This window comes from Brachyistius frenatus, unplaced genomic scaffold (genome assembly GCF_029030835.1).
Source record: "Brachyistius frenatus isolate BFR_SWC_R1_liver_20210118 unplaced genomic scaffold, ASM2903083v1 Contig_17, whole genome shotgun sequence".
In the NCBI taxonomy this organism is placed as follows: Eukaryota; Metazoa; Chordata; class Actinopteri; family Embiotocidae; genus Brachyistius; species Brachyistius frenatus.
The window spans coordinates 4,841,479-4,866,575 of NW_027210616.1; the positions used below are offsets into that span (position 1 = coordinate 4,841,479).

Consider the following 25,097-nt stretch of genomic DNA (forward strand, 5'->3'; position numbering starts at 1 on the left):
TGACGCCCCTACTGCAAGTCTTCAAAAGAACCGTGACTAAAAGAAAAAAAACCTCACATGATCTCTGTCTCGAGGGGGCAGGTCTTTTGGCTTTTTGTTCCTGTCAACTCCCAGACAACATTTGAGCCAGTGTATTTGGATCACGTAGCAGTGTTGATGCAGATCCTTCTTCCGGCTGAGTCACATCCTAAAATAGTGTGCTAAAATATATATCTGATATCAGACCTTAGGATAAGAGTTGGGTTGAGGTTGTATTTGAAATACCTTCTTAAAGCTTGCTCAGGTTTAGTTTTGCTGCCTGAGAGGTTCACCTGTAACCTTGTTTAAAAGAGGTTAAAGAGTAGCGGTGTGGTGGGGGTGCAGGACAGGCTCCAACTTCTCTTTTTTTTTTTAAAGTGGTTGCGTTTTCAAGGAAACAGGCTGAGCTGATACTGGCTACCTGCTTTTCAAATAGCTTGTACAAGACTTCAGGTGCTACACTGATCAACAGTGCAGCTGAATGATTCTTAGTTAATCAATAGCCATGAAGGCGTCTCGAGGTTGAGTCAGCCTTACATAAACTGTTTGATACAAACCACTTGTATGGATGCCTTATAGTCTGTTGTGTATAAGATTGTAATTAGTTAAGGGCGATTCAGGCGCACAAGTGCAGAGATCTGGGGCAGACGTGGGAATAGACCATGGTAAAGGACAAATTATGAATACATTTACTGATGTCCATGAAAATGGAGCGTCTCAGAATGACGAGATTAAGTCATTTTACTGAATGCTGTAAAAGAAAACGTTCATCCTGGCAGGTGGGAGAATGGAAAGAAAAAAATATATGACCATGCCGTTATCACTTCCTAAATTTGTAATTAATAAGTATACACTGTAAATGAAATGCCTTGAGACGCATACATCGTAAGTAAAATATCCACAAAGTGCTGTAGTGTAATATTATTACATTATTCATCCGTTCAATAGTTTAGATATATAGATTAAAATCTTATCAGCGATTCAACAAAACATAAAGCGTCCTCAAGGCTGCAATTACTGCACTTTTATCTTTTTAAAGTGCATTGTACTTAACGTCCTCATTAACTTTTGTGTGAATGCTTACGTAATACGTGCTTTTTTTTTTAGCCTGAGCGTATTTGTTTTAGAGTCTGTACATGGGTGGACAACATCTGGACGCACATTTTGGTTTTTCTCCTGAAGCAGACTTTGGCGTAGCTTTTCAGCTTTCTTCTTTTCAACTGCAGCATGTTTCCTTTCAAGACCCAGTACGACGGGGGCCTGCACATCTGGCCCTGTCCTCGTCTGTCCCGGGCCGTCCTCTGCCGGTCGGGGATTCTGACCACGCACGCAGGCTGGGGAAATTTTGTGTACACGGCGTTCCCTCCGACTCCAGCCCTCCTCTGTGTTTTTGCGTGTGAGCCACACTGTACCTCTGTGGGACCGCACAGACCTATTGCCCCTGCGGTTTTACAGAATCCAGAGTTGAATGGTTTTAATCCGTGATGCTATTTGGAAAGAAAGTTATATGAGGTGCTGAATATACATGAGTTCCCTGTGGCACAGCTGCACTTTGAGTTATATCAGGTTCCCCTTTGAGAGAAGGTTTCTCAGTGAATGGTTTTAATACAACTGCATGGCTTGACTGAATTTATGGACACATTTACATATGAACGCAGCATAGCTTGATGTCCTACTGAACAGATTCTGGGTCTGTAGCAATCAATCAGACTTCTCAATAGTGTCGCCTCAACACTTTTGAAAACACAAACAAGGGGTGAGATCCCCGGAGTGAACGTTAAAGATCGGCAGAGTACATTCGGAGTAAACATCTCGGCCTGCTTTTAGATATGAAATTCCCGCACATACGGTAGACCCTCGCTAGATCAGTTACATGTTATTCCATCATCTTTGTTTTGAATCAAAGCTCAGAGTCATTCCTGTGGTCGTGTTGAAAGAGAATAATGGCCTTTGTTTGGCTTGTGGAGATCAGAGGCTGATGAAACTTCGTCAGGCTAGTACGAGTACTTGAACGCAGCCTTGGTTACTGCCATCAGCCACTTGGAGGGCCCAGGGCGTACTTAAAGATAATAAAGAAAATTATTTCAAAAACATCTGTTTTCTGATGAAACGTCAACAAATAGATACTTTTTTTGGACGTTTACACCATCATACAACTTATACAGCATTACGAAGCCATTGAGGTGCATAACATAAGTTTTAGGAAAAATGGCAACATCATTTCAAAGTTGGTTATCAAAAAAATAGCTATTTCATGCGTGATTTATAGTTCTACTTTATTGTGGACATATCTGCTCGTATGTGTTTTTTTAATTTTAATGCCTTGTTGCAGGAAGGTGTGTTTGACGCACATCCGTGTAGCTCTGAAGCTGTTACTGTACTTTCCTTCACGATGACCGCCAGTGACTCGTCTCAAATTATCCATGGGAATTTAGTCATTGCTCCACCATCATCTCGCAGGTGACAAAGGATTAGCCTCAACGCTCAGCGGAGAAGCCTGCTGGAGTCTGTGGGAACCTTTCGGTGTTTGGACGGCGCTGACAGTGAGAGCTGGCAGGGAACCTATCATCCAGTTAAATCCAGATCACGCAGACTAGGCCAGACGTGCCTGAGCATACACGTATGCAAGCGTGTGGCCAACCGCACGCATCAGCATACACACGGGAAAACACAAACACAAGCAAGCGCACATCGGGGGGCGGCCCGTCGAGGGCCCAGTTCCCTCCAGTGTTGTCCCAGTTGTTGGTGACTTGGGTCACACAGCTGCGAGCTCGGCCAGATACATGACTGGGAAAAGATGAGGAAAGTGGGGAGATGGAAAGATGGAGAGAAAACAGGGTACAACAAGTGCAATAAGAACGTGGGAACATTAGAGTGAGGGACGCCTTCGCGAAGAATAAAAGAAGTAGAAAAAGAAAGCGGGAGTAAGGGCACTATAGAGTAGGTGAGTGAAGGACAGCTTAAAAATAGGACGACAGGGGCTTAGTCTTTTGGATAAACAAGAAAGAAACATGACTGATTTCGTGATTTTTTTTTTTTTCCAGGAAAATAAATAATTTGTCCTGAAGCTACAGTCTCTTTTGTTTTCAACGGAAGTACATTTTCTAAGCCACTTTTATGGTTTCCTTTTATCGGCTGATATGGCCCATCACAGATACATCTGTATCAGTGTTCACATCGTCCAATATGAAAACTTTTTTTTTTTTTTATTATAACATAATGCAATATGTACATATAATACATATAATTATTACATCCCCAGTAAAGTTCACCGTTTCAGTGCACTGTTGTTATTTTGGATAATAAAATGTATCTTTAAAAAGTAAAATATTCCGCTTATATTACGCGTCTTTGGCACAAGTGTATGATAACCACATTTCAGTCGATTTATTGATCAGCATCGGCCTAAAAATCCAGTATGTGTATCCAGTATCTGTGGAGCTCTACCATGGAGACAGTTCACCGTTTTGGTCTGTAAATCTTTGAATTACTAAATATTCCATTATTTAGTACATCTTTTTACCTTCATCTCGGCTGCGGCCGACCTTCTCATTGACAGCCTTTTTGCTTATGATAAACATGCGGTGCAGAAAACATTTTTGGAACTACTCACTGACGTTCCAGCAAACTTTACGATAAAATGAAAACCTGCCAACTTAGAGCTGATAATATGATATAGCCAATTGATTTTCCTCTGATTATATTCTAAGGGTCATCTTGTGCAGCTTCACAGCACATCCGCTGGTCTTGTGATGGATTCCGGTGCAGTATGTGCCCATTAATCCAATGTCACCATTCCATAGTTGAAGTCTACTCAGATTAGACATGGATACTCACAACCACACCAACTCAGACAGCTGAGGTATACAGTACACTAAAGTAACCATAAGCAGATGAATATGGATAGCTGGCACTGAACTCTGTACCCTTTTGTTCTGGGACATGATTCAGCCATGCCATTGCAACTCGGTGTGTTTTGAATCCAGTCTTGGAGTATCACCGTGTATGCTTTCTATTGAGTAAACACAGAATGCTGTAAAAGCAAAAAAAAAGATCCTTTTGTTTTGTGACCAATTTTTTTTTCATGTCAGAAATATGCACTCATACATTTTTTTTGTTTAACAGCTTAAATTGATGTTTTGTGATGTGCACTTAAGTACAGCAGAATAATGAGAAACTCAACAGCTCTCTTTTAAAAACTCTGTGGTAAACTAGGTGACCCGTAACAAGTAAAAAAAAAAAAAGAAAAAAAAAAAAGGCCCAGACACAGCTAATAACAAAGTTCACTGCTATCTAACCTTGCACGGCCAACTGAGTCCACGACCTTTGACCGTTTGTAGAGTACCCATGGAGCAATTAATGAGATCCCTTAACTGCATCCAAACTACTCTGAGAGTCCAATCCCTTATCTGTCAGAGAGGACAACATTGTGTGTGTGTGTGTGTGTGTGTGTGTGTGTGTGTGTGTGTGTGTGTGTGTGTGTGTGTGTGTGTGTGTGTGTGTGTGTGTGTGTGTGTGTGTGTGTGTGTGTGTGTGTGTGTGTGTGTGTGTGTGTAAACACATCTGCACATGTTTGCACTAAAACTCAGATGGGTACCCTATGGGCTATGGACGAGAACATACAGTTATTTGTCTTTGGGGGAGATGTGGGTTCGGGGTATGAATGTTGCCTGGCAAGGGTTCACCATACTGTGATACTCCCCACGCACATTCCTTTGGGTCTCGACTATACTTCAGTATTTTCACAGTAAATTTAACCAGAACATCCTGCCCGTTAGAACACAAGGTAAATCTTTACATTATGGCCTGAAGCTGTCTTGACTTCTGCTGAACCGCAGCCCGATGCCAGATGCTGCGAAGTCCCCGAGCTTGTTAACTGCGATATACTGCACACAGCACCGTTTGCTACGATACCGCTTGTCCTGCTATTAGTTCCAGTGGAGGCTACTGTAAATGTGCTGTATATCACTTTGTATGGGCTGAAATGAAATGTAGTAAATTTTGGTAAGTGAAGCATTAAAGTGTGTTGTCTTGAGGAACAGGCACTGGCAGCAGTTCCAGCCTTGTCCTCTTAGTGGTAATGAGCAAAGGTTGGCATGTCATCCAGGCAGCTGTTACATAGCAAAGGAGATTCTATATCAAGGGACTAATCAGGTAAATACAGCTCCTCACAGGCGGTGAGGAGTACACTTGTTCACAAACACACAGCCCTGCTTGTGGTGTCCTCTGATTTCGTAACAGCTGTCTTCAGGAAAAAAACAGGGGAGCAAATGATTCATGTTTCCTACCATGAAAACCTAATTAAAACCCATCTGCAGCTAAATACACCCTATTAAAAGTTGGTCTGTTGTTGCCTCTAATTTTAAATTTAGCAAAACTGAATAACACTGCAGCTAAAGCTGCTATTTATATATCGGCAGGGAAATATATTTGACTGAAGCTCAATACATACAGGATTTATGACATCACTTCTGTGATTAAATGCTTCTGTCCCATTTCTTTAGAGTCGGGGAAGTAAATGTCAGTTTCTTAACATCGCGTAATAGACTGGTATGATGCCGAAGCGTGTCCACGAGAGGATACCACATCAGCGTTACATTATGAGGCGTGAAAAATGTACAGATGTATGACCAGGATCGAAGAAGGAATTTATGAACTTTGTATTTCATGAAAGAAGTTGAATGAGAGTCTGTGGAACCAGAGGCTTTTCGGAGTTAACGCCTACTGGCCCTCGCTGGTATTGCAGTTGAAGGCACTTCCACATTGGCCTCACTTTTTAGTGGAAGCTGCGTTCACTTTTATATACAGTCATGATACTGAAACGGTATGCTCTAGTGGACAGATGGGTGAATTACAAGCTTTGGTGTTTTATTGGGTTGCTGTATAACGGGAAGATCTCTCTTGTCAGTCACTCTTGATGCGCTCCTAAAGGGGTGTACGTGTCTGCCATTATTTGTACAAACAGTATTGCTCTTATGTGTGAGAGCATAATTGTCACCATTTGTTTGGCAGAAAACAACAACAAGTCACTACAGTTTGCAATAGGCTGGAAAGGAAGATATGTTGTCACCTACTGGTTTAACCAGAGGAAAGGTTTCAGCACACAGTCATCTTGTTGCTTGCTGGGGGCCAAAACAAATACTGAAAATACACAGGTATACAAAGAAAAGTACTTAATTACATAGAAATGACAGTTACAGATATAAAGTCTGGATGTCTTTTCATGTGTGCACCAATGTGACACCTTATGAAACCGTAGATGATGAAACAAAGAAAGAAAAGAAAAGACAGCCTCCTACTTGAGGTTGAATGACTAAGCTGAATCCTTGAGGATTAAACGTTCTCGAGTTTGAATTACTTGCTCCTAAACATGTCCGATACAAGCCATCCATTTATTCTGCTGACGTTGTGCAATCCCAGTCAGTGGTGTGCTGTCCTGGAAAATAACCTTGAATAATAATCGTGATAAATTATTGTAAGAGTGTGAACTGAGTCAACCTGAAATTCCACTTCTTCAAGGATATATCGGTGACATATTGTTGACCTACGGGCTGTGTGGTAAAACTCACCTGGCTAAATTATCTCTACTATCTAACCGTATACTGCGGGGTTTTTTTTTTTTCTGATGGTATGTTATAGACTCGCGTTTCTAAAAGACGCAGTGAACCTTCCTGTTTAATGGCCCTGTATATCCACGAGAGAGTTGCTTGAAGCCCCGAACAGACAGCAGAAACCGTTTATACATGGCTGCCTATCATGTCAAACTATCTGCGCACCACAGTTTGTGTATAGTATCAAATGTCACAAACCTGCCTCTGGCCAACAGACGGGGTTAAATGGCGGCAGAGCCGTGAGACATTTATGCAGAAATGCTGTCAAACTGCGAAAGGAGTGGGAAATTAGTCGTGGAAAGAGCGGCTCACTTTTTGCCGCACCTGCGGCAGCAGCGTTGGCTCTCCAAAACAATTACACCCCTGAGGACACAAGGGACCTTACTACAATTGACGAACCCAGAATTGAAAAGTGTTTAGGGATTAATAAAATACAAGGGAGACAATTCATTTGCCTCGGCGTGGTATTACATGCAAATCTTAGAAGATATGTAACAATGTCTCCAAAGCCATTCCTTGTGAAGGACTATATAAGTGAGTTTTAGTACACATGCTACCACAGATTAAATGAGGTGTGAAGATAGCTCCAGTATAATGATTATTCCCTTCAGGTACAGTTAGAGAAAGAGATTTTGCTTTGTCTGCCCGAAACGGACAACTGCAGCAGTGAAGGGATGAAACACGTGGCGCCATTTCAGCAGTCTGTCATTTTCAGCGTGACTCTCGGGCCATTGTGTTCCACTGGACCGGAGACGCATCATACAAGTGTCAGTCTGAGCATGGCACTCGCAGTTATGGCTGCATATCCAGAGGTATCGCCGGCGCTCAATCATTTCTTTGTTCGTTGAGAACACAGTTGTCGAGAACAAACAACAGCAGAACAGTGAGCAAACGGCAAAAGAGCTCCGGCCTCTTGAGCAGCTACTTCATTTGGAAGCGAAGATGGGACAGTCTCAGACGCACCCGGCGGCCGTCGCCCCTCTCGGGCCTCGGCCGCCCTCGCCCAGGACGCTGTGCGCCCTCCGCCTGGCCGAACCCTCGCCGAGGTTCTGCTGCCACTACCAGCACTTCAGCTATCCTGAGAGAGCTACCATGAGCTACTCGCCCCCTTATTCACCGAGTCTGTTCAAGAGGCCAGATCGGCGGTAAGTGGGGGCAGCAGAGGATAGGAAGTAAATTTGTCTTGTGCGTGAGAGGAGGTTTGGCGTGACAGTAACATGTGTCAGTGACTGATGTGCACATTAGAGGCAGTTCAGCAGACTGTGGGTGGGGCAGACTGGCAGTGTGTCAGCGTCAAAGTGATGTAGAGCTGTGGATGCAGTATTTTTCATTGAATGACATGGATAACAGTTTCGCTTACAGTTTTCATGACGTTCAATCAGGCTAAATAGAGAAGAAAACGGTACAAGGAATAAAGCCTCCCGTGTATTCTCTGTATCAGATGTACTGAAAGAGTATACTCTATAGTAACACGTGCTCATTTCTCGAACATAATCCCCTGTGATCCTACGGTTGAAAGTCATCTTTTGAATTTCCACTAATAAACTGATATCTACGTTGTGTGTTATTGTGCTCGCAGCATTGAAAGCTGAGTGATATCTCTGCCAGTCTTTGGATAACAATGTCAATCCTGTCTTCCCCCTTCTGCACACACAAGTGCTCGATGCCGTCTATCACCTAAAGAAATATTACATGCAATCTGCGGGCAGGAATTGAGAGCCTGTTACATTTATTGAAACATCTCACGAGAAATACCGAGGCCGTGCACCTCGTTGTTATTCATGGCTCAGGGGACTGGAGGTGATGTGATAATAATGACCGCCTCTGGGCGTCCTAGTGTGCGTAGCTCGTTCGGTATTCATTGGTTGTAACCTTTCTTTGTTGCCCACACTGACAGATTCCTCTGACATCGCCTCTGGCTGCAACCTATGGCAGGCATGTGTATTCTCAGGTCACACTCCCATACAGGCCATGTATTCTTAATTGCAGGCGGGACACGGTAAAAAGCAACCTTTTGACCCAGAAACAATCTCTAAACGATATCCTTGTGTTTGAGGATCCTTTGAGGATTTGATCACCCGCGTTTCTTACTGCACTGCATTGTGCGGCTACATTTTGAATCTGGTGTGTCAAAACCCCAAAATGCTGTTCATAACAAAAGCTGGAAGGTTGGCGGTAGGTCTCGGCCTCATTCTTCTTCAGCCATTTGCGCAGATGAATCAGCGTATTATATAACGCGGTTGGCTCTTAGGCAGGGGACATCTGATGGAAACTGTGGCCGATCCCCGAGCTGCAGAGTGTCTCATTGGATTTGGCCAAATCTGGTTGGGCACTAAGTGTTCCACACCAAGTCCAAGATGTACACAAAAAGAAATGCAGGTGATTAAATCCACAGAGGATAAAGACAATTGTATTGTGCTGAGATCTTCCAAGGATCCGTGTTCCTGTTTCTTTTTACTGTGTATTACTCGGTTAGTGTTCAGAAGTAGGATAAGTCAACACGGGCGGCGCTTAAACTGTTTAGAAAAAAGGCCGATACGGTTTAAACTAAAGCTGTTTATGTGATGTGTAAACTTGTTTTACTTAAGATTTTTTTTATTGAAGAAGTTCTGAAACTGTGAATACAGCAGGCAAAGCCTAAAAGTCCGTTTACACAGTCATCCCACTGCATGTCGCTCATTAAGTATGTTTTACCTAAGCAGAACAGGAAGGCTCCAATAGTTTCTGCCTGTGCATCTCAGCTGAGCCAAAGGCAATTGGCGTGACTCCTGCCTCCCAAATGGGACTATCACAGCAGGCCAGCGTAATTCACCTGCCTCTCAGTGCTCGAGCGGGGCTTGATATTAAACCTGGCAGTTGCACTGTCACAGCATGAAATCTGAGCCGACAGGCACTATAGGCCCTAATACTCAGTCAATGTGCCGAGTTAGGCCTACCAAAAGTCACCCCCTCCACTCGAATTGTTTTGTTACATAACAGAAATCCTTTTTCTTCTTTCCACAAAATATGTGGCGGCATCAGGGAATTTGGTTTCCGATGGAGAGATCAGAGCGTCCTGGGTCATTTATCGTTTTAAATGCAGCTCCACTTTTTCAATTCGGTGCCATCTTACAGGGAATTTATCTGGAAAGTGATATTTGTCAGTATTTTTATCCACATATTATTCATATAAATATATATTTATTGTTTTTACCATATTAAAACAGACCAATATCTTTTTTTCAAGTATGCCTGAAAATATGGATTTTACGGAGTGGGCATGGACCAAATGTAATGGCTCCTAGAGTCAGACATAAGTCCCACTCAGCAGAGACGTTTCATGAACATTATCGAGTAGCTGGTGTTGTTATGCGAGCTGATTTGTCGGGAGAAAGTTATTATGCAGAAGCTCCCTAATAAAAATGTAATTGTTTTATTATCAGTGTTGAGTCAGATAATTGCAACGGTGAAATGGAACATAATGTGACAGCCATTAAAGCTATCAAATCCTGCATGGACGCCAAAGCGAAAACAAGGTCTATTGCACAATAACAGCCACAGTTGTTGCTGAGTGGAAAAGGCTGTGTGTGTGTGTGTGTGTGTGTGTGTGTGTGTGTGTGTGTGTGTGTGTGTGTGTGTGTGTGTGTGTGTGTGTGTGTGTGTGTGTCGGAGAGAGAGAGAGAGATGACAGCAGGTGTGCTTTCTCTGCGTCCTCTCTAGTCGGCTTCCACCGCAAATTGTATTTTTGACACTGGTTCGCAGGAGACTCGGTACAGTTTGCGTCACTCGTGGTAACGTGCAAGTTGAAAATGTTCACCCAAAGTGCGAGAGGTCGCACACCTGAGAACTGGGCCTCGTTTCTGAAGCCCAACTAATGCAGTCCAGTGAGTAGGTAGTGGTACTTTGTGTAACTTTGGGGGGTAAAGTTGCACGTCTGTGTTAGACCTAAAGTATCCCTGACCGCATTGTTGTTCAGTCACCACATTGCACATAAGCTGCACAAAAAGAAAAAAAGAATTCAAAAGGAAGTAGGCTCTGACTCATGATACAATGTTAAATAAATAAATCTGTAAAAAAAAAAAAAAAAAAAAATTCCATGTGTTGTCCAAATAGGGAAAAACACCAAGGAATGGCAGGAAAAGCTGCATGGAAAATTCCTTAGTAAACACAATGTCCATGATCTTCTTCTGAGTGTCACCACTAGAGACCAGCAGAGTTCGTGGGACACATGATGGAAAAATACAATACCTTTTCCAGTGGACGCGTGCACATGGTGCAGGACGTTCCGTGACAAACAACAATAAGTCACGGTGACCGATGTTATTGTCTTAACAAGTAATTATGTGCAGGCGGACTTTGAGTTGTAAAAGTTCAGGCTTCACTATGCACGTTGAGGACTGGCATAATAAATTCGTTCCAAGTTCTCTTAAAGGAAATTTTTCTCTAAAATTACTCACGTGATTCAAATAACCAAAATCACATGAAAATCAGATGAGATATTTCTCCTGACTAAATCGGATTTAAAAAAAAAAAAATTTGCAACACGAGTGACTAATTTATGCAAACATTGTGTGATTGAAGATGTTCAGCTGGTTGTTATGGACTGTTTGTTGCAGCTCGTGTGAAGATTTCGGTCTGTGGGTTAACTGCAGAAAAGTTCAGAAGCGGGGCAGATGTGGTGCTGCGTTCAAATGCTCTTCTGAAACTCGTCCTTCAGAGTAGTGCGTTTGTTTGCAAATAATAAAACCCGAAAAGTCACTATTTTTGGTGGCATTTGTTTAGTTCTGCAAATCAACTGAATAAGAAGTGGACTTTGCACTGTATTAAAGTACAAATATGAAAATGCATTTGTTTCAGTGGAGCGATAACAACAAATTTGGGTTATCTTTAATTGGTTGTTTATGAGATCCAACAATGAAAACTGTCATTTGTATTCTTGTAATCTGGTAAAAGTATTCAAGCAAGTATGGATGACTGTAAGAGACCCCACCTAATTCACTTTTATAGGCTATTTAAAATAGATGTGTGTTTGTGCAGAGCTGGATGTTTTCTACCATTTACTTTAAAAAAAAAAAAAAGAAAAGAAAATGCTGTGATATTGTAATTTAGCTGTATATATGTTCCTACCTGTTCATATGTCTGTTTATGTCTGTTTCTGTGTATGCGCATTGAGAGCAAGTTAAATCTGGAGTCAAATTGCTCGTAGGTGTAAACATACCAGGCCAATAAAGCTGATTCTGATTCTGAAAAAAAAGATCTCAATTAAGAATGAAATAAAGTGAAGAAGCATAAAGTGTAATTTATTATAAAACTTTTATTAATTTGCAAAATACACACACGATTATGCGAAGTTAACGCACGTAGTGCGACTTTGTAGCTCTACTTCATAATGTACTTCATTGTATCATATTTTAAAGATTCATCTTTATTCTGCGTGATCGATACATAGGGAAAAAAAAATACCCTGTGAGTAGTAAAATTTAAAAAAAATAAAAAGTCTATATAACCAGTAACAGCCTCATTAATAGGTTACGATTCCCACGTGACGAAGCGTACTTTGTTGCGGACCCCTCCGGATTCATTATATAAAAAGTCGGGGTGTCACAGAATCACGGTTCCAGGTCCAGTTTTTCCCACGGCGCGGGAAGACAACCGTAAAACCCGCCCCTGTCCGTCCCTCCGCCCCTTTGACATAACGCGTGCCCGCGTCACATGACGTCAGGAGGCAAGTCATTCAAATAGAAGCCGGTGGCAGAAATAGCATCAGACAGTCGCTCGTTAAAAACAGCGAAGCTTTCCCGGGACCCGACACAGCACTGCGTTCAGCCATAGGCGAGTTAGTGCATCGCTACTAAAACAACAACAACAACAACAACAACAACAAAAAACCCGAACAAAAAACACACCCGGATACTCACGAAGGTGACCGACCAGTCGCAAACGTGGCGAGAAGTATAATCCAAACGAGTCTGGTACTCAACATGAGCACGGAGATGTTCGCCAAATCCCCAATGGAGGTGGCCGTCTACGAGTTGCATAACTTCTCCATCTCCTTCTTCTCCTCGCTGCTCGGAGGAGACGTCGTATCGGTCAAACTTGACAACAGGTAAATTTCGCGACGCGGCCGTCGACGCGCTCGAACGTCCGCATTTCGTGATGAATTCGCCCGCAGTTACAGACCCGGCTGGTGGGGGGGGGGGGGGGGTCAAATGTGCGATTGTTGTTCCCGAACACCGTCCGGTCAGCCCGCGTTTCTCTGTGCTGCTTGTTTATTTGGACTTTGAACGGATATCTGAGATGCTGTAATTTTTTTTTTTTTTTGGTTGTTGTTATTTATTTATTTATTTTAACCCTACCTGTAGCCTATCTTGTAGCCCGCATGCTCATCCGCTCTGTGCTGGTTACGTGATAACCGGAATTTAAAAACAACAACAACAACAACAACAACCCTAATCTAGTTTCCAAAGCAATCAACGTGTATTTTCTCCTGAACAAAACAAAACAAAAACCAAAAAAAACCAGACAACGGCGGAGTAAACCGTTTTCCTTTCCGTTTTGTGAGCTTTCCGTTTCACTGGCATGGGACGAGTCGGTTCGGGACGCAGCAACTTGTTTTTTCCTTTTGTGTTATTATTATTATTAATTTTTTTTGGAGCATCTTATCTGGACTTTTTTTGAGTTGTGGCTGCGGACTGTTGATTCATGGCCTGTGTTTTTTCTCCCCCCTCCTCTCTCTGTCTCTCTGTCTCTCTCCTGCAGTGCCTCCGGTGCTAGCGTTGTGGCCATTGACAACAAGATCGAACAGGCGATGGTAAGCTCGAGATAACGCGACATGAAGAAAGCCTTTGCGCCGCACGGAACACGCTGCTGCACCACGCACGCATCCCGCAACAACGCCGCGTTCGAGGGCCCAACCCCGCTCACTGACAGCGACTGAGCCCGGTGGGGCTTATGGACAGTGATTGATTCACTTGTTATTTAAAATGGCTGCTGGTAAATCACACCGGACACACAGAGCAGCAACAAACCTGTGAGCTTTTCCTCCCGTTTGTTTGCCCTCAAGAGCAATTTGTATTATAATAATAATAATACTAATAATAATACAAGTTTATTCGTGTAGTGCTTTTCTAAAACTTCAGTTACAAAGTGCTTCGCGTAAAATAAGCCGTTTACAACGGAACGACAAGTGAATTCTGACGAGTCTTTGAACAGCACGATGATCGGATAAAACAATCACGAGAACAAATTAAAACGGGGTGCGACATGAATAAGGATCGATCGCCTAAAATCTGCAAAGGCTCACGGCTAAAAGCGTGTTTTAAGAAGAGACTTAAAAGATGCCACCGACTCTGCAATCCTTATTTCCTCTGGCAGCTCGTTCCATAGTCGGGGGGGGGGGGGGGGGACCTCTGACTGAAAATGCTTTTGTCACCTTTAGTTTTAAAACGCGTCTCTGGAACGGATACACTCGTTTTATTTATTTATTTTTTTTAGTCTCGAGGATCTCAGACGACGGGGCGGGCTTGTATGAAACAATCAGGTCAGCTAAATAGGACGGGGACAGAGACGGAGACAGAGAGAGACCACGAAGTGTCTTTAAAAGCCAACGGTGAAATCTTTGTAGCAGCATTGCATGTCGGCATTTACAGAACCGTTTTATAATCTGTGAAGTCTGCAATCTGTTCTGCACATAACCAGCTCTCTGTAAATGCGCTGGGAAGCACCCTGTTGTGTGAAAGCTGCGCAGGCTAATGGGTGCTTTATTCACAAAGTAGACGACTAGTGCAGGAGGAGGTGGTATACAAGTGTTAAAAAAACAACAACAACAACAACAAAAAAACTTACCGAGACTGATCGTATTTCTGCAGCACATCATTATTGCAGACTTTCTGGAGGAAAGCTCGCCAATGCGTAGACTCGGCCGTTTCCGGCGTCTAATAATAACGGGCTCCGTGCGAGCAAACAAGACAAAACGGAGGAGCCGATATCCGCCCGAGCCTCGCAAGTTCCAACGCGCGCCGTGTTTTATGTTTTCCCCCGAACTGACCCCCCCCGTCTCTTTTCGTCCCGTCGCGACAGGATCTCGTCAAGAACCACCTGATGTACGCGGTGCGCGAGGAGGTGGAGATCCTCAAGGAGCAGATCAAAGAGCTGGCGGAGAAGAACGACCAGCTGGAGCGAGAGAACTACCTGCTGAAGAACCTGGCCAGCCCCGAGCAGCTGGAGAAGTTCCAGTCTCGCATCCCGACGGACGCGCCGCCGCCCCTGGACAATCAGGGCGCCCAGGCGACCCCGGACCACCAGCAGCCGTGCAACCGCGGCGCTGGCTCTGCTGTATAAGTGGCTCTGCCTTGGGGCGGGCAGAGCCACTATCTCTTTCCAGAAATGGACCTCCATTTGAACGCAAGCGTTACTAAAAAAAAAAAAAATCGCCGCCGCCGCCGAGAACCCCTTCGAAAACAACGAAGGCGAAGCACCGGGGCTGCAAACGAATCGATGGGACACCGCAAATGAACTGTTGACACCGATGAGCACAAAACAGAACTTGAGACGCTCTTGACCGGTGCCACGTCAGGTGCCCCGTCCTCTTGACGCCGTCCAACTCTCTTTTTTGTTTTGTTTTTGTTTTTGTTTTTGTTTTGGTCGTAGCCTCTCTACGTAGACAAGAGTAGAGAGAGGGCTGACTGGACACGGTCGAGCGCTCGCTCTCAGACAGGAGGAGGGGGAGGAGGAGGGCGGGGGGGGGGGGGGGCTTTCCACCGCCTGGCCCGAAGCCTCCCATCAAACACCCCGTGTGCTCTCGAGAGGAGGGCGCGGGGGGGGAGGGGAGGCGTTGATTGGGCTGGCCCCGCAGGTGCCGACTTGGGGAAAGTGCGCGGAGTCGAATCCCTCGCGACCCGGAGGAGAGCGACCCGAGACGGTCCTCCCGAGTCTCGGCGAGAAGAGCCCCCCACCCATCATGCGGATTTGTCCGATCTAAAAAAAAAAGCAACTTTTTCTTTCCCCCCCACACCCCTCCAAGGACTTTCAGCCACACATTTCAGCCGCACAACCCCCAGGAACCCTTCCCGTACCCGCAATGTATTGTTCACATGTTCGTGCGCATCTTAAGCGTAAACACAAATAATCAACAGGACGAGCTAAGGCAACGGAGGCGGAGGTTCATGCAGCGCGGCCTATAAGAGCCGGTTGAAGCGCTGCAGTTGACTGATCAGCATACTGTAATAATTCATAAAATGTAATCTTGCATTGTCTGCAGTTGGGGCTTGCTGCTTATGGGGGAAATTAATCCTGCTATGTCTTCTGTTTTTGTTTGTGATTCTGAACAAAAATCAGTTGTTTGTATAAAAAAAAAAAAAAAAAAAAAAATAGGATTTTTTTTTTTTTTTAACAGGAGATAAGATTTTTTTTTTTTTTTTTTTTTTCATCATCTAAAAGGGGGCGTTTGTGCCCCGTGTCGTTTGCCTAACTCTTCACAGGATAACTACAGTGTACATAAGGTCCAAAATGTCCTGAGGTAGTGGAGACTGGTCGGCAAGCAGACACCTGCATTTCTCGCTGCAGATGCACTCCTGATTATTTTTATTTTTTAAAAAAAGAGTATTTTTTTTTTTGAAACCGTCATCCAGCATCTGATCTGTTTTCCTCGCTCAGATGCCAACTTGAAAACAACGGCATGACACCAGTGCCTGTAAGTAAGAGACAAAACGCCATTTCCACACTTGAGCTCAGCCGTCGCTGTGGTTTTTCTACCCTACCAAAGACATTTTTTTTGTTGTTGTTGTTGTTTTGTTTTTGTTTTTGTTTTGCACCGCAGCAAAGGCTGAGCAAACCAGGACCATGTGTATAAGCTCACAGGGGAGAAGTCTTGTTTGTAGCTAGCGCTGAAGTTTGTGTGTGTTTTGTAAAGATGATGGTATCGTTGCTGTAAAGTATCCGCGGAACGGCTGTTCGGCGGTGTTTTGGATACGACTGCACATTTTGCAATAAACCTTATGTTTACATAATGGGGACATCCGGACATGTTGTCATTTTTTTTTTTTTTTTTTTTTTTTGGTCGGGTCCGACTGCGCTGATGGGGAAAAGCGCACTCCAGGATGTTCCACGCGCGATACGGCGTCTTATTTGTCGTCGCTGAACAACGCGCGGGTTAAGCGGGTGATGTAATAGCATGTAATATATGTAAACAAAAATATGGTACCGTCCCATCACAAAACGTCCTTTGTTGGCATTTTTCTTTTTTTTTTCTTTTTTATGGTAGTGTTTAAGAATTTGCCAATTCTGTGCTATAGTACGATTTATTTATTTATTTAAACTCTTGTCTGGGACGTTAGGTGTTTGTTTTTTTTACATCACCCAGCGCGATCAACCACCCCTCCCCCTACCCACCCTCTCCCCCCGGCCCGTTGTCTGTTCTCAGAACCGAGATTGCATCCGTGGTAGCTGGAGCCGCTCCACATCTTTTGAGTCGACGTTGTTTTCTGGGGAGTTGTTTGTGTTTACAAGGTCAGTACGAGTAGCAGCGCGTGACTTGTAAAAAAAAAAAAAAAATGCGGTGAGCCACGAGGCTCCTCCTTGCACGCACACAGATGCTTTTTTAGTTATGTCGGACTGGGAAACTACAAATCTTTTGTAGTTTTTTTTTCTTTGTCTCCATTGAGAATGTTCAGTATTAGTAAGTACGCTATTTTTCTTTTCCGAAGTCCAAAACGGCGCGACCACTAATGATAGCGGAGTAATAACAGCGGGTTGCGTGAGGACTGGAATCTGCCAAAGAGAGAAGAAGAAAAAAAAACAGTTTGTCCTCGTAGCATTTTCCTTCAGACGGATTGGCAGCCAGTCGGTTCAGCCTGCGTGTAACGAGATATGTTGTGGCTTCCCAGACCAGGCTCGCGTCCATATATTGAGCACGAGGGAGACCGAGCTCTGGCCCGGGACCGTCATCGCAGATCAAATGGCACCAGAGCAAACGCGATATCATTCCGGTTCCTTCCCCCGATACGCATGAAGCCGCGCGCTCTCTCCAGGTGTTTTGTGTCAAAGCGAGCTGATTGGATGTGAAGCCGATCAACGTACCTCCACTGAAATGTATTCTGTATTTAATTAGTGGCGGGAGGGTCGTGCAGTTTATTCACTGAGGAGGACATTTATTTCATGTTGTAAAGGAGGATAGGGACAGGTGTTTATTGGCTTTTTTTTTGTTGTTGTTTTGTTTTTGTTTTTTTGCACAGTACAATTGAGGTCAGTCCCTGCTTCCTATCCAGACACCCGAGCGCCTTGTGCATTTCAATGACGAGACGCTGCAGGGCCAGCAACAGCGGAAAGTAGTGCTGCAGTTTCTTAATCACACTTTGCGCTAATGGTTAATGTAGCCTCAACCACAGAGGAAACATTAATCTAGCAGCGGGCTGACATGCTGAGGACCCTTGAGGCTTGAGAAAGTCGGGACTTTGGCTCCATTTGCTTTTCACACTTGTTCTGTCGTTTTGGGACGAGTTAATGTACTTGAATCACTTTAGTGGCTTTTATTTGAAACCGATAAGGAATGAGTTCCTTTACTTGTGAGGACATTTGAGCCTTAGTCGTCGATGCGGTGTGCATAATTTGGTTTGACTATTATTACCTCGCTGTAACAAATCTGTGTGGATGATTATACGAAGGAAGCACTGAATATGTTCTCAGTTGTAAAACTTTAAACCACGGTGTCGAAAAAGACACAACCCACATTTTATCAGGTTATTTAAAAAAAAAAAAAAATTTTTTTTAAAAATGACACATCGACCATTGATCTCACCCCGATGAAAAATATCGGCAGCAGACGCGTCGGACACGTTCTCATTCATTCGTCTGTTAATGACTGGAGACTCATCCATATTCGGCTTCCACCGGAATGAATGAAAAAAAAAAAAAACATTCAATGGGAGTTCATCATCATCATCATCAGCATCAGTGATTCCACGTCGCAGTTAAAAATTAAACGCCTGGGAAGAACCTCAGGTGGGGAATACATTTTTAGACCTTTTTGAAACCAAGCAGCCAAGAGAAGAGTTTGTGTTGGATTACTCGTGTTATGCGATGCAAAAAAAAAAAAGAACATCTGGTTCAGATGGAAATTCAGGGGAGCTGTTGGGAAAGGCAAGCTGTGCCTCAGTGTGGTTGGGTTTTGCGTGCAGGGGAATAATTTGGTCTGAATGCTTTTCATGCAGACATATACAACTCGGTGAGTCCTCTGAAATGTCAGGGTATCCGGCATGTCGACATGAAAGCCGTAGTTGAATCAAAGAAAAATGGCCGTTTATGTTACGCAGTGTCATTAACGGCGCTTTTCTCGTAATGCCGACGTGGAATCGCCCTGCTTTTTTTTTTTTCACCCCCCAGAAGAAGCGATTCAAAAGAGCTGCAAATTGCTAATGACTGATGGTTGTTTAAGCCGAACACGTGGATGAAACACTTCGCGCAGCAGAAAAACACGACTTCTTTGGTGTCCTTCACCACACCTTGTATTTGACCTGTTGACAGGGGTACTGGGACCTCTTTACAGCGGGTGTCTCTGCTGGCTTCTGAAGGCAAGAGGGGCAAGAACAAAAAAACAACAACAATACACAGGGACATGCAGGGGTTTACTGCTGACTAGTTGCCCTGTTAAAAAAAAAGGTCTAATACTTTTTTGTATTTTATGCAGTTTGCATCTGCACAAGTGTTTACATTTATTTATTTTATTTATGAGTGTTTGTCGGTGACTTCTTCTTCCATATGTTGTTAAGTGGACAACAGTTTGAACTTCCTCAGATGTAGAAAGTCTGGCCATGCAGACAGAAGATGTTTCACCACTAACAGGCAGATGGACAGGTCCTCATGCATTGAACGACGCACGATCAAATTAAGCGCTGATACGGCTTTTCTAGATGTGACGGAGCTTTATGTCTGTCCTCTTTGGCCGCATTGTTTGACATTAAGGGTCAAACAGTAATCCCTGGCCTCATTTCTAATGGTGTCACATTTAAAATGAGGTCAGAAAGTTGGTCAGAAAATTGACATGAATGGGTTTTTGGCTCAAAGATAGAAACCTGCTAGCTGCCTTTTTTTATTTTTTTTTTTTTTTTTATTAACAGTCATGACTCTGTCTAGATTAAAAAAAAAGAAGATAGATTTAGAGCACAATCCTTTAAAAGAACACCCAGAATAGTTTGTTGACCAAATCTTTGAACTTGCTTGCTGAATAAGTGTTATACACATTTGTTTTGGGTTTTGAAAGGTCGCAAGGGATGAATATTTTGAAGACACTGTCGTGATGAACCCATGTGAGATTTGAACCTTCACAAGGAAGATTGTGGGCCAACTGTCTCGAGTTTGTCGTGCTTAAAAAAACAAAACAAGGTATCATTATCATACCTGAGGAGCCTGACAGTAATCCAAGCACAAAGTTTGATGTATTATGTATATATATATTCACCAAATCTATTGAGTACCTGTCTGTCTAGTTATAACGTAAAAAGTGAGCAAAAAAAAAAAAAAAAAAGGTCGTAGTTTTGTAATGAACAGTTTATGACGATGATGTGATAACATATATTTCTGAATATTGGATTTAAACCTTTCAACTCTCAATCTATTTTGCCGTGTGTATCAAAAAGCACACAAAACTGGATCTGACTGTTTTTCAGATCATTTTAATTAACATCAAATACAGCAATATTAGTACAATGCACTCCCATTTCAGTGGCCAGGATCTTGACCACGACGAACCCAAGAGCCTCTCGTTTTTGTCCGCTGTGGTGTCGACCGTATTTGTATCCCAGCTGATCAAAGCCATGTCAGGAATGCAGCCAGGTCAGAGCATCTTATTCAGAAAGACAAAAGGTCAGCAACCACCGGTTTTGGATTTACGATGATACCCCGGTTCAAGGCACCACCGACAAGCACAATATAGAAAACTTAAAGAGTTGGAGAAATTCCCAAGCTATACAGTGGCCACCAATCGCAAGACTCCTCCATTAGCGAACATGCTAAGACACTAAAGAAAAGAAAAATGTACGTGGAACATACATTTAGAAATCAGACCAGGATTTGCTACCTAAAACGGCTTGTTTTTTTATATAAATTGTTGGGTTTTTATTATGCCTTAATTTGAAAACCAATAGACTGTAGTCCCAAGTTTGTAATGTCTTATTGGGGTACTAGGTGTCGCTCTGTGTATGCAAATTTGCCAAAAGTTCTAGTAAACTGAAATCAAGTCTATAAAAGAGCAAACATCATTCCAACGACGATAGTTTACAACTCTGACATACAGCTATTATTTTGGAAATGCACGTCTTTGATCTATATTTAACTTCTTGCACAGAAGCTATACGAATTCATGACTAACAAATGAGTTCATCTGTGGAAATACTTAACAATGAGAGAAGTAGAAGAAGGCGGTTCGCTGCGTTGAGTTTATGGCAAAGTTGAGGATCATATTACTTACAAATATGGCTTCAACGGTTATTTGGTAGCGTTTGTGACGCGTTATGCAACTTGCCCTCCCCCATTGTGTTTGTGACTGTTCCCTTTGTGTGGTAAACATCCCTCGTCCTCTGTTCTAGTTTTGGGCCCATGCAACGAGAGATGTGGGTTGGAGGAAGTTTAAGACGTAAACAGAGCAGGAAATGAACTGCAGACAACCTTGGAAATCCATTTGTGTTATAAAGAGCTGGTGGTTCATAATTGATAAATGACGTGATTAGACTTTGAATGTTATCTGTTCCAGGTGAAAAGATGGTCGCAGATCACGATCCTCGGGACGGACTTTTAGATTATAAGATATGACGGCATCAGTTGAAAGATGTGGTACATTTTAATGTGCCGGATTAAGTGGGATTGCCTCCTTCGCGTGCGAGCCGTTACACCTTCTTCATATCGACACAATGTTCCCAAATCCAGGTTTAGCCATTTCTCTTTATGTGCTGTAGGGTGGAGTTTGATGGTGGGGGGAGAGGGGAGAGGGCAAAGGGCCTAGTCATGTCAGCAACATGCATACAAAACTAGATCAACAATGATAAAACCATTATACAGCGAAGGCTCTACTTATGATGATATAAAAGAGGAAATACTTCTTCTGTTGTGACAAACCTGCATGGCAGAGAAAAACACAAATAAATGGAGGAGACAGTGTCACATGTAGTGACAGTGTCACATGTAGTTCATTTTCTCAGACATATTTTGGGGATTAATCTGTTAAGATTTGGGCAATATATTTTGAGTTACAAATGCGCAGCATGTGTTAGGAATTATATGTTCTTTTTACAAGCATTTCCCCCAGTTTTTATATGTTAGGTCCCTAATGTTTGATTAGCATATGTAACATAAACAAAACATAAAACAGTTTTGTGAAGGTCCTTATGATAGCACACATTTTGACTGGCTATAGTAGGAAAAACCCTTTTGATAACATCAACAAAAGCTTTGTTCTATTCATGTGTCAGTAACTCATGATAGACAGTCAACCCAGTACCACAGATGTCTGGTTCTTGTAACCAAAGAAGCCAAAATCGCTGCATTTCTTGCATGAAAGGTGCTATACAAATAAAGTTTATTATTATTATTATTATTATGATTATTTCCATATTTACAGTTGTGCTTTTTCCTTTTGCAACAAGACAAAATGTCTTCCACGAAAAAGGTGGGGAAAAAAAAGGCCTATTTTATTTATTTATTAAGTTCTATGCTACAGTTTGGGAAATATGTACTGTGCAGTCGCTTCAATTAAAAAGTGACTGTGGTGTTTTTTTTCTTGATTCTTCTGGGTTTAGCAATCCCTTACTTACAATTAACATTAAAGCAAGATGGAGAATGACTGCACCATGCGTTTCTATAAACCTGTAGAGTGTAAATAAGCTTGTTCTGAGGTGGGTTTTTTTTTTCCCTGACATGGCACAGGGCCATCGGTAATGAACTTCTGACATTTGGATGTCCTGAAAAGCTCAGGTGTGACCGAGGCGATGAATGATGACTTCGTTCCATTAACTGTCAGAGAACCGAGCACAATGCCGGCGCCCTGCAAGTTGCTCTCATAAACATAATTAAGTCATTAGCGATGATATTACTTACATTCATGTGCGTTTGCTGCCACGACATGTCAAAATGCCTCCAGTTGAAGAGGAGTTTTTCCTTCACCAGAATGTGAAGGCTTCGTCGAACGCAAACTGCAGGACTCCTTACGTCCAACTGAACGTGTTGTGGCTGAAGAGAGAATTTCCAGGAATAGATAAGATTTCCATTCTGTCTTGTGAATGTTTACTAAATGCCTGGAAATGTTTTGGTGTCCAGTAAGCACAATAAACCGTTGCGTAATATGAGACAGGTCAGAGTAAGGAGAGAAATATTGTTACTACTCTTTGTCACAGTCGCGGATTTCCCTTGTTGGATATAAAAACAGAATTCAGTGAAACACTGTGTGAGGAAAGCGGAACATGATTTTCGGTGAATTTCTTCTGTTTGATGATAAAAACAGCCTCGAGATATGTGCTCAGTGCGAGAAACTTACAGTAGTTGTCTTCTTTCTCTGTGTTTTACATGTCCTGCACTTAAGAGCTTGCACACTGATTTTTTTTTATTTTTTTTTTTAAGAGATTGTCAGGAAAAGGTTTTGGAAGAAAAAACAGGCTGACTCTTGTTTCACAGCTATCCGCTGCTGTGAATAATTGTGACTCGTCATTTGTTGTTTGAGCGCAGATTTGTTGTCGGGCAGAAAGTGGCCCGACAGGCTGAGGATAGACGCTGCAGGTCGAAAACATCTCTCTTTCCCCTTTCTGGCGTAGTCTGAGGCGTGTCTGACAAGTTGATGCTTCAAAAGCGAACGGGAGGCAACTTGCACGGTGATGCGAGTACGTTACGCAACGCTGAGTCTGACATCCCTTCACAAACAATCCTGGAATTTTTTTTTTTTTTTTTTTTTTTTTACGTAATGATCCAATTATGTGTGACCCAGACACAGTTCACGCTGTTCTCAGCACACATCTTTCAAACACGTTCAGATTGAATTGTTTTTGCTGTTGTTATTATTATTATTATTTTATGAGACAAAAACTGTGGAAAATCACTGCGGAAATATATCAGTTCAAATCTTTTTTTTTGGTTTTGTTATATTTTTAGTTTTAACGTTTCTTTTCATGTTCTTTGGAACAAACATACAAACTTAATACGATGGTAAATAGTAAATCATCGAGTTGACACCGTGCTCCACAGCTAGCTGTAGATCAAAAAGGTTGAACACATATAATCAGATTCCATAACTGCACACATACAGTATAATTATGTTGCATAATTGCGCCCCGGCAACAGACAAAACATCACGTGTGTGAAACATAAGATCACACCTGTCCTGTTTTGCTGCCATATTGGGAAGCCGCCTCCTTCAAACGTATTTTGGGTGGCAGAACGGCATGTTCTCTGATGGTTTATTGCCTTCCTGAGGTTTTCCGGGGTTGTGAACTTTATGAGGATTGCTTTACAGCCGTTTAACCTGTCCCCAGCTGTGTGAGGCTATTGTGGATCAGAGAGGACTCTTGGTTAGTGGACCAAATCTTTATGTTGCCATATTGGCAGCAGCAGTACGTGATTATTTTTTTTTTCTTCTTAAATTACAAGTCAGCCCACCCCTTAGCTTTGCTTTATACTGCTGGTGCATTCCAGCAGCAATTCGCTACAGATGCTGCTTCTTCGAGGGCTAACAACAAATTCGGCTCGTCTTTTTACGCAACACCGGTACAAAGCGTCCGATCTTATCAAAGAAATGACATTAACTATTGAGATTTATTTCCCTTATAACATCTAATTTGATCTCAAATTAATTGATTAAAATTGAATTCTTGTAAAATGCAGATCGTTATGTTCGCTTGGAAATCAAAACACATCAAAATACACAAGACAAAACATTATAACCGAGAGTTTGCATCGGCTTAGTTTTAAACCCTATGAGTCACAATGAAGCCTAAATTAATTAATAATGTTAAAACACAGTGAAGCTTTCATAAAAAAAAAAAAGGCACTTGCGTGGGATCTAAATTACGATTTCTTTTCAACATTCATATTTACATGTTTGCATTTAGCTGCCATGACGACACACAAATCGTCTACTCTGCTTCATAATCAGTCATAGAAGCAGAACATTATGACAGCTGTCGATATGTCCCCCGAGGATTATTGACAAACGGTGACTTTTATCTTTGGGCCTTTGAGCTACTTTTGTCACCCACGAGTGCGGCAAATCCTGTTCTTCACTTTCCACAGCTGAATGTAATTCTCCTCATTCAGTCCCATGAGTGCAGCTCCTTCCTACAGGGAGAAAAGACACAACAATTTGTTAGCGACATAAAGTTACATGACATGAATGAGCTGATTATGTGTGTGTTATTGAGTTGTCATATAAACTACAACACGTGCATATGGGAAGAAATCTGTCACTGCGTGTGTTATTTATGGCATTACCATAAAATAAGCCTTGAAAGCAATTCA

General features: G+C 42.6%; 1 protein-coding gene across 3 annotated transcripts in view; it reads left to right on the forward strand.

Moving 5' to 3' along the window:
- Positions 1-15,421, forward strand: part of tsc22d3 (TSC22 domain family, member 3) — a 35,489-nt gene extending 20,068 nt beyond the window's left edge. Inside the window, exons 1-3 of one of the 3 annotated variants that reach the window (XM_069694508.1) lie at positions 7,557-7,774; positions 13,368-13,419; positions 14,688-15,421. In XM_069694508.1, coding sequence (XP_069550609.1) covers positions 7,572-7,774; positions 13,368-13,419; positions 14,688-14,948 — 516 coding nt within the window. In that variant the 5' untranslated portion in view covers positions 7,557-7,571 and the 3' untranslated portion in view covers positions 14,949-15,421. Of the gene's footprint in view, positions 1-7,556; positions 7,775-12,378; positions 12,715-13,367; positions 13,420-14,687 lie in introns of those variants that run through there. The other 2 variants (XM_069694509.1, XM_069694507.1) reach the window with 2 other exon arrangements.
- The last annotated feature ends 9,676 nt before the right edge of the window (positions 15,422-25,097 follow it).